This window comes from Rhinopithecus roxellana, chromosome 22, assembly GCF_007565055.1.
Source record: "Rhinopithecus roxellana isolate Shanxi Qingling chromosome 22, ASM756505v1, whole genome shotgun sequence".
Taxonomy (NCBI): domain Eukaryota; kingdom Metazoa; phylum Chordata; class Mammalia; order Primates; family Cercopithecidae; genus Rhinopithecus; species Rhinopithecus roxellana.
In genome coordinates, this window is record NC_044570.1 from 4,046,079 (window position 1) to 4,056,197 (window position 10,119).

General features: G+C 35.8%; 1 protein-coding gene across 1 annotated transcript in view; it reads left to right on the forward strand.

Annotated features, from left to right (window-relative positions):
- The window catches only part of LOC115895667 (ankyrin repeat domain-containing protein 62-like), a 37,515-nt gene extending 29,628 nt beyond the window's left edge, over positions 1-7,887 (forward strand). The window contains 5 exon segments of the mRNA XM_030926321.1: positions 1,946-2,159; positions 3,761-3,944; positions 5,092-5,670; positions 5,672-6,019; positions 7,696-7,887. Coding sequence (XP_030782181.1) covers positions 1,946-2,159; positions 3,761-3,944; positions 5,092-5,670; positions 5,672-6,019; positions 7,696-7,887 — 1,517 coding nt within the window.
- The last annotated feature ends 2,232 nt before the right edge of the window (positions 7,888-10,119 follow it).

Here is a 10,119-nt window from a genome sequence, read left to right on the forward strand (position 1 = left end):
GTCATTGTGCTGTTTGATTGCTGTTAGTCTCGCTGCTATTTGTTCCCCTTCTTTTTCTGCTTTCCTTTAGATTAATCAGCTATTTTCTATGATTTAATTTTGTATTTCTTTTTTGGTTTATTATATATAACTCTTTGTTTGCTATCTCAGTGGTTTATTTAGGATTTATAGTACATAATTTTAACCTATCACAGTCTACCTTCAAGTAATGTTATACCACATCATAGATGGTATAAGAAAATGACAATGGTACACTTTTATTTATTTATTTTTGTTGTTGTTGTTGTTGAGACGGAGTCACGCTCTGTCGCCCAGGCTGGAGTGCAGTGGCTGGATCTCAGCTCACTGCAAGCTCTGCCTCCCGGGTTTACGCCATTCTCCTGCCTCAGCCTCCCGAATAGCTGGGACTGCAGGTGCCCGCCACCGCGCCCGGCTAGTTTTTTGTATTTTTTAGTAGAGACGAGGTTTCACCATGTTAGCCAGGAGGGTCTCGATCTCCTGACCTCGTGATCCTCCCGTCTCGGCCTCCCAAAGTGCTGGGATTACAGGTTTGAGTCACCGTTTTGTTTATTTTTTTGTCCCAGACAGTTCCTTCCTGGATCTGTGGGAATATGGATTTTGCCAAGTTTAGAATGGTTTTGGCCAATTATTTTTCAAATTTCTTTTCTGTCTTTGTTGTTTTCTATTTGGAGATTTATGTATTAGTTGCTTGAGGGTTTCTCATGGTTCATCATGACAAATTTATGATTGTGATTTGTGCTTATTTTCGATTGTAGTTTTTACCTCTGACATTGTAATTTGCATTTCTACAGGTGTGGTTTGATTTTTTTAAAAATACCTTTCATGCCTCCACTTACTGTCTCAAGCTTTATTTGGGGTACAGTGATTTACTTCTAAACAGAATTCTTTTTGTTCTTGCTTCTAGATTCTGGGTAATTTGCCACTCCTGAGGCAAGAGTTTTTGTATTATTTATCATCCTGTGAAGTATGAGTTTTTTGGGCCTGGCTCTTGGGTAATGGACCCTCTTCTGGGCACTTTGTGAACACCAGGCATGGTTTCTCCTAATCTTTTTCTATTGTGTCCCCCCACCGCTTGCCACCCCTTGGTCTTAGGAAGTTTCCTAGCACACATCCATTTTTTTCATTATTCCACTAAATACTTCAGAGGGGACCTCTGCAGATCTCCAGGGCTTGTCTCCTCTGCTGCTTTATCCTCTCCAGTGTTCTGTCCTATGATTTCTTTCTGCTTTTGTTTTACTAGATTCTTAGCGTCACTGCCCCAGCTCAGGGAATCCATGTCAGATTTTCTCACTTTGTCATGGCCTGGGAGCTCTGGCAACAAAAGAAGCTCAGTCAACAAAAAGGCCTACATTGCTTCCTGTCTTTCAGCGATGACCATCTTCATTACCTGAAGTCCACTGTGTTGAAATTCATTGTTTAATATATTTTGTCTGTGTTGGTTGTTTCAGGTAAGGAGGAAAATCAGCACCCGTTGCTCCCTCTTGGCTGGAAGCAGATTGCAGCAGAACTCCAGCACATGCAGCAGACTAGCCAGAGTGCTTTGCTTCCTCCTTTGCTCAGCTGCTTCCTTCTCTTTTTCTGTTTCTCAGTGTAGCCTTCTCTTCCTCAGAGAAATATTCCCTGGGCCAACTATAGGTCAGATTCTCTTACGTGACTAAAAAACTATGTATTCTTATAGCATCTATCTGAATTTGTAATTGTCATGTTTTTTTCTGTGTTCTTTACTACACTTTAAGCTAAACAAGATCAGACATGTTGTCTATTTTATCTGAAGAGCTTTTCAAAATATTTTCCACATTGCAAGCACTTAATAGATACATATCCATTCAGTGTATGAATGAGTGCCATGTTGAAATGCACAGTCCTTTACATTTAAAAACCTACTCATGCATTTTATCTCTATTTTGTTTTCTCCCGGTTACAGATTTTGTTAGCCTATTGAAAATCAAGAATGCAATAGCTGCATGTGAAAGATCAACAGAACATAAAAAATGTAACTGTGAGCAACTTAAAGTAAAATTTCGAAAAATGAAAAATAAGATTAGCATGGTACAAAAGGAACTATCTGAAACAGATGAAACCAAATCACAGTTAGAGCATCAGAATCTTGAATGTAAACAAAAGCTCTGTAATTTCAGGTATCACATTCTAGTTTTAAAGAAATATTTGAACTATTTATACTAAAGATATGTAGGATAATTTTTGTAATAGCTGACTTACCTTCTAGGGTTTACTAGAGAAGAAAACTTAAAATTGTGGAATGTGAAATTTTTGGATAAAATATCACAAGTTCTTAATTGTGAATACTTCTCTAATAATTAATTGCATATTCCTTTAAATCATTATTTTAATGACTATATAGAATTTTACCCTATGGAAATATTAATAAATTGAAATTGGGGGTTTTAATTTTTTGTATTAATGGTATAAGAAACATCTTACATATCCATAGTTTTCTACATTTCTATATTCTTTGGATAAATTTTTCAAAATAGAGCTATCTGGTTAGAGTATAGGAGCTTTTTAAAAGAGATCTTTGATTAAATATTACTAAGTTGTTTTTAAGAAAGTTTATAATTTATAATTTGAGTATGAAATGTATACTTTTCTCCACCCAGAGTAATTATTTTTAAAATTAACCACTTTTACTTTTTTTTTTTTTTGTCCTTTTGAGACAGAGTCGTGCTCTGTCACCCAGGTTGGAGTGCAGCGGTGAAATCTCGGCTCACTGCAACCTCTGCTTCCGGGTTCAAGCGATTCTTGTGCCTCAGCCTCCCAAGTAGCTGGGATTACAGGCATGCATCACCATGCCTTTCTAACTTTTTTTTTTTAAGTAGAGATGAGGTTTTGCCATTTTGGCCAGACTGGTCTCAAACTCCTGACCGCAAGTTATCCGCTGGCTTTGGCCTCCCAAAGTTCTGGGATTACAGTGTGAGCAACCACGCCTGTCCCAGTTTTACTCTTAATATGCAGTGAATGAAAAGTAAAATGGAAAGTGATTACTGATTAGCTTAGTCAACATCTGTCTGTGCTGTAGAGTTTAAATTAATTCAAACTTCTATGCGGGAGGCAGATATTATTCTTTGTTGTTTAAATATTAGATCTTGTCTTGTTTGAGAATGGATTTTTAAATTGCTTGTAAAATACATACTAATCAACAGAATAAGTCAAAAGTGTTACCAGAAAAAGAAACATAAAATGTGTGGGTAACACCTTAGATTCCTTAGCTTAGTCTTGGATTATTGTCATCTGGAGATATATGTTGCGAGAAGACATCTGAAGGTGCTATCTTACAATGTAAATCATGTTTAGGGATACCTGCAATATTTCATGAAGATGAAAATTTATTTCTAGTGAAGGTATCAACTTGTTTATTAAAAAAAAAAAATCTTTTTTTAAAATTAGCTAACTCTAAATGATTCATCCTGACTGAGGAGTAATTATTACTGTGTGAAGAAAAGGTAATTTTTAACTTGTAGCTTTACCTAATAATTTTCAACATCCTTTTCCATAATATTTACTAGAATTAATAATAACAGAAGCTAATCAATTAGCAGGATGTTCATTCCTTACTACCTTTCAATTTATGTATGTTCTTTGGAAGATATCAAAGTGAGATATTAACATGAAAACTAGAAAGAAAAAATATTCAAGAACATTGGCACTTTATTAGGATAGTAAACCAGCGTGTGAGTGTTTTGTTTTTAAAGGATTTTAAGATAAGTATATTTAACTACAGCTGTATCTTACAAGAAGAAGAAGAAGAAAGAAGAAAGCCTGAAGAGTTGTATGAAAAAGATACGGAAGAGTTAAAAATAATGGAAGATCAGTATAGGACACAAACCGAAGTGAAAAAACAACTTCAGCTGACTCTCGAATTGTTGGAAGTGGAATTGAAGACTGTAAGAAGTAACTCAAATGAGGTAAATTAATGTTTGGTAAAATTTTACATTTCTAATATTAATATTACTTAGAATATCCCTTTGACTTTATATATATATATGATGTAGCTCTAAAACAAGCCACAAATTTTATTTCATCTTAAAAATAAATGAAACTTATAACTACAATTATTTATTATAAATCTTGGCTTCAAAGTTATATTTTATTTTAGCTCAAAGACCTTTGGAAAACAATGATAACCCGTAATATATGCTTAATGATATTTTGTTGATAAGTAATCTGTTCCTAGTGACATAGTTCAGTGTAGTTTTCCCTATTTCACATTAATTACGGTTTCAAACATTGTGAAAAGGAAATAAAAGTTATCATAATAGTATATGATCTCAGGATTTCCTAAGAAGAGCTTTATAAATTTTATCTTCTTTGGTGTTTTGAAACAAAAGGTTTCTATTGTATTTGCATGTCTACCCCATGGAAGTAACTGTGGTCTGGTGGAGGAGCACTAGAAGCACAGTCAGAGGACCTAGGAAAAATCCAGCAACTTGCTTCTAATTTGACCTTTCCTTGCAGAATTGTGATAACTAAATGAATTTATTGATGTATGCATACAAAAGTGCTTAGTACAATGCCCAGATCTGTCATTTATCAATACATGTCATTGTTAAAACTGACTCTAAAAATGTAAGAAAAGTAGAATTATCAATAAAATATTCACAGAAAAAAGAAACTTAAGGAATTTGGAAAATTTCATCTGTCCAGACATCTGCAGACCTAAGGCTCTTAGGGAAAGTAAAGGTTAGATGTTAGTGTGTAAACCCAGTTTCTAAATGTAATCATAGTTTTTAATCATTTATGTTTTGGGGTTTGTTGAAATTCAGTAAAAGCCTTTTTAAAAAAAAATTCTGAGATTCTTAAGTCATTTCTAGTGGTTTCTTTTTTTTTTTTCTTTTATAGATTCATTGTCTTCAAATACATTTTTGAACTTTTGAGAATTTATGCTCTAAAAGGTTTGAGGTTTTGATTCAACTTTTTTTTTCCAGTTGGACATCCAGATGGCAACTCTTTCATTGTATAAATGTAACAGGTTATTACTTATTTGGTTTCAGAAGAAATCATAATATGTCATTTTATTGGGTGCTAGCTGAAAGTTTTCTTTGTTTTATTTAGAGTTCTCATACTCATGAAAAAGAAAGAGACCTGTGGCAGGAAAATCACGTGATGCGGGATGAAATTGCCAGACTCAGGCTGGAAACAGACACAATAAAATATCAGAACCAGGAAACTGAAAAGAAATATTTCAAGGATATTGAAATTATAAAGGAAAACAATGAGGACCTTGAAAAGACTCTAAAGCTGAATGAGGAACCATTAACGAAAACAATAACCGATTACAGTAAAGAGCTTCATGCTCTGATGGATGGGAATACAATGGTCAATTTGGAGCTAGAGAAGGAAAAACAAAGCACACAAAGACTGAAAACAGAAATGGAATCATACCCTTGTAGACTGGCTGCTGCCCTATGTGATCACGATCAGTGTCAGTCAGCAAAAAGAGACCGACAGCTTGCTTTCCAGAGCACAGTAAATGAATGCTGTCATTTACAAGAAAATATTAATTCTCACATTCAGATTCTTTCTCAGCAACTTTCTAAAGTTGAGAGTACATCCAGTGGCCTGGAAACTGAGCTGCATTATGAAAGAGAGGCTCTCAAAGAAAAGACATTGGCTGTAGAACACATACAAGGAGTCAGTCCTAAGCCGAACACAGTGTCGACTGAAGAACATTGAGCACATGTACCAAAATGACCAACCTATTTTTGAAAAATACGTGAGAAAGCAGCAATCTGTAGAGGATGGACTATTTCAACTACAAAGCCGAAATCTGTTGTATCAACAGCAGTGTAATGATGCTCACAAGAAAGCTGACAATCAGGAAGAAATAATAATTAATATCCGAGCCAAATGTGAAGATACTGTAGAAAAACTTCAAGCTGAGTGTAGAAAGCTAGAAGAGAACAATAAGGAGTTGATGAAGGAATGCACTCTTTTAAAAGAAAGACAATGCCAATGTGAAAAAGAGAAAAAAGAAGGAGAAGTAAGTATCAAGAAAAATAAGTATTTTTCAAACCTTCTGAAGTAAAATTTAAAGTCTATTTGGTTATGGCTAAACACTGAATCAAGTTGAATATCAAAGTACATACATGATAAACAGTTCTGCTATATCACCTTAGAGACGTAACTTGTTTCCAGCAAATAAAAGTTAGAGCTAGGAGATGCTTTCCTTTGAGTAAAGACAATGTGACACTTAGCAAAATTTAAGCATTTCAGTTACAAAATATTAATATAGACTAACATTTATAATGTAGTCTTAGACTGTTGAAATAATTTTAATTTCTGTATGTTGCCACATTTTAGGATTATGATAAAGCAGATATAAAGAAATATTCATACCTAAAGTGTTATTTTGAAATTGATTCAATTAATTGGATTACTTTCACAGTTAATTCCACATTTCCCAGATGAACTAAAGTGTATTTCCTATTTTATAATTATTCTTCCTCAATAGCTTTTTTTTTTTTTTTTTTTTTTTTTTTGAGACGGAGTCTTGCTCTATCACCCAGGCTGGAGTGCAGTGGCCGGATCTCAGCTCACTGCAAGCTCCGCCTCCAGGGTTTACGCCATTCTCCTGCCTCAGCCTCCTGAGTAGCTGGGACTACAGGCGCCCACCACCTCGCCTGGCTAGTTTTTTGTATTTTTTAGTAGAGACGGGGTTTCACGGTGTTAGCCAGGATGGTCTCGATCTCCTGACCTCGTGATCCGCCCGTCTCGGCCTCCCAAAGTGCTGGGATTACAGGCTTGAGCCACTGCGCCCGGCCTCAATAGCTTTTAATGTATCGTAATTGATATAATTTTATTTTTATTCATGTCAATTTGACTTAAATCTGAAAATAATTCAGTCTCAAATTATGTATTGATACAACCATTCAGTTCTTTAAAGACATCTTTCTTACATTATAATATGGGGAAAATGTGATAAATGTTAGCCAAAAACCATATTTGATTTAATCTTCCCACTGGCATTTATAACTTACTTTCAATTTTTCAGTCATAATATGGTCATAATTTTTATTTCAAGGCTCAATGACTCTCATTTGGATATAATGTTGTCCAGTACAAAGATAAGCTTAGCTGTCTGTGATTTATTCGTTTCACATTGGATCCTCATTTTTAGACTAATGAGGGGTGGTAGGAATGGTGGGAGTAGGGAAGAGAGACACAGCAGCTGAGGTCAGGGAGGGAAGTGGAAGCCAGGGTACCTAGAGCCTCTAAGGCCACTGGCATGTTACTTTTCTTCTGAGATGGAAATCGATTGGAATGATTAGAGCTGGTGACTGAACATGTGAGGAACTCTGAGGTTGGTTTGAGCTTCTTATTAAAAAGAGGGAAAGCATTGCACAGTGTAAAATTCACCACCACCTCCCACCCACATGCCTGTTCCTTTTTGAGACCTCAGGAGGTTTTTAAGCGTTGCACATTCATCAGTGGACCGAATCTGTTGTATGAGTAACACAGCACCAGTTTGGCACAAAGATAACACCTTCTTTATCCTTAACTGGATTCAGAAATAAATAGGAATGTGTACACATGAAGAAGAAGAATCAATGTGTGTGGTGCTATTTCTCAAAATGTATACATTAGAGTTAAATACTGTTAACAAATTTAATCATAAGGTGATATGTAAAATCAGTAACAAAAATCGCATCTTACCAGGTAGTCATGAGGCAGCTGCAGCGAGAAGCGGGGGATGCCCTGAACAAACAGTCACTGTCAGAGGCTATGCTAGAGATTTCATCACAACGTCACGTTAATTTAGAAGATGAGACACGAAATTCAAAAAAGAAATTAGGCCAGCTGAGAAGTCAAGTATGTATGAAACTTAGCATGTCAACAGTTACTCTGTAGCTGTTTAAATAATATCAAGTGTTTCAGGACACCAGTTTCAGTGGAGAGCTTTCTTTTGTATTTTCATTATAATTAATTTTGTTAAAATTTGATTATAATACACCCATTTCTCAATCTCTGCCGTGTTTTATAATTACAAATATTTTTCTTAGTATTTCCCCTTATGAAAGTTGAGAATTACACATCATTTCTCACAGAAGATTAGAGAATTATTTTTTCTTTTTACAGTATATTTTTAGTGATTTTTTTCATTGCCACGTGGAGACAAGCCAGATTAATTCAGAGGATAATGTCTAATGGAATGTTTCAGAAAATTTTCTTGTTTTTTTTTTTTTTTTTTTTTTTTGAGACGGAGTCCCTCTCTGTCACCCAGGCTGGAGTGCAGTGGCGCGATCTCAGCTCACTGCAAGCTCCGCATCCTGGGTTCACGCCATTCTCCTGCCTCAGCCTCCCGGGTAGCTGGGACTACAGGCGCCTGCCACCGCGCCCGGCTAATCTTTTGTATTTTTAGTAGAGACGGGGTTTCACCGTGGTCTCGATCTCCTGACCTTGTGATCTGCCCGCCTCGGCCTCCCAAAGTGCTGGGATTACAAGCGTGAGCCACCGCGCCCAGCCAATTTTCTTGTTTTAATCTCTACTTTTCTGTGTGAATAAAGACTTGTGCTTCCTTATTTCATGGGTTTCTGGTTAACTTGTACAGAAAGGCCATTCTACAGAATAAATTAGCATTTTGATGAAAATCCTTACTCTGACTTTTTATTGAGCTGTAGTCATAGTCATAGAACTATGGACAGTTAGCATTTGCCAACATGTATGTGTCTACTTTCTCTTGTTTAAAAAAATAAAAACACAAAAATTTACAAATGGGGTTATAGGAGGTCGGCAAAGGGTAGGTTTGAGATGTTTGGGTGGGTCAGGTGGGCATTTTGACAACATGGCTTCTCCTTTGGCATGCTCAATGGACATCTCTGCAGTTTAAGATGACACTTTTAAATCAATTATCTCCTAATGATGACGTGAGCCCTGCCACTCAATAGGAGAATCAGCAGAACCTGTAGGATCTTACCTGAAATTTATCTTGTCTATTTTAATTATTTTTCTGTTTATTTTAAAATTTTCTTGTGGTTTCCCTGGAAAGGAAAGATGATGTTTAGTTTTAAAAGTTAAAAATGGGCCAGATGCCATGGCTCACGCCTGTAATCCAAGCACTTTGGGAGGCTGAGGCGCGTGCATCACCTGAGGTCAGGAGTTTGAGACCATCCTGGCCAACATGGTGAAACCCTGTCTCTACTAAAAAAAAAAAAAAAATACAAAAATTAGCCGGGCATGGTGGTGGCGTGTGCCTGTGGTCCCAGCTACTCGGGAGGCTGAGGCAGGAGAATCGCTTGAACCCGGTGGGTGGAGGTTGTGGTGAGCCAAGATGGTGCCTGAGCGAGACTCCGTCTCAAAAAAAAAAGTGCAAGTTTTCTTGCTATAACAAAATTAAATGGATACAGACAAAAAAGAAATGAAATTATAGGTGATATAGTGGTGTTTGGAACTGAAAAATATAAATGCTTACTATAAAGTAATTTCCTATATTTCCCCATTTTACCCATTTATTAAATGTGAGTATTTGATAAAATATAAATTAAAAAAGAAAAATACTGTGTTTTAATCGTAGAGCATAGGTCAGTAAACTTTTCTGTAAAGGGCCAGGTAGTATTATTTGAGACTTTGTGAGCCATAAGGTCCCTGTTGCAACAGCTCAACACTACAGTTACAGCACAAAAGTAGCCATAAACAATATGCAGACTGAAGGGGTGTGGCTGCCTTCCAGTAAAATTTAGTTAAAACAGGTAATAGGTCGATTTGTCCTAGATTATCATTTTTTAATAAAATAGATTGTGATAGTCTAAAACAGTATTTTATGTATAACCATATTTTGTTCATTCATTCACCTATTGATGAGCATTTGGGTTATTTCCACACCTAAAGGTTGTTTTTAATTCTTTGTTTTAGTTGCAAGAAATGCAGGATCAACGCAGAGAGACTCTAAGATGTGCTGAGGAGATGCCAGACCACGTGCAAAAGTACAATTTAAAGCAGTATACAAAATATCTTGAGTATTTATAAAGCAAATGACTAGTGTAGTATGAGAATTATATTAGTTAAGATAATAAGTATGTCTGTGAAGCCAAGGAAAAATTTCAGCTTTAAGCTATTTTGAAATGCATAAATTTTCTACATTAT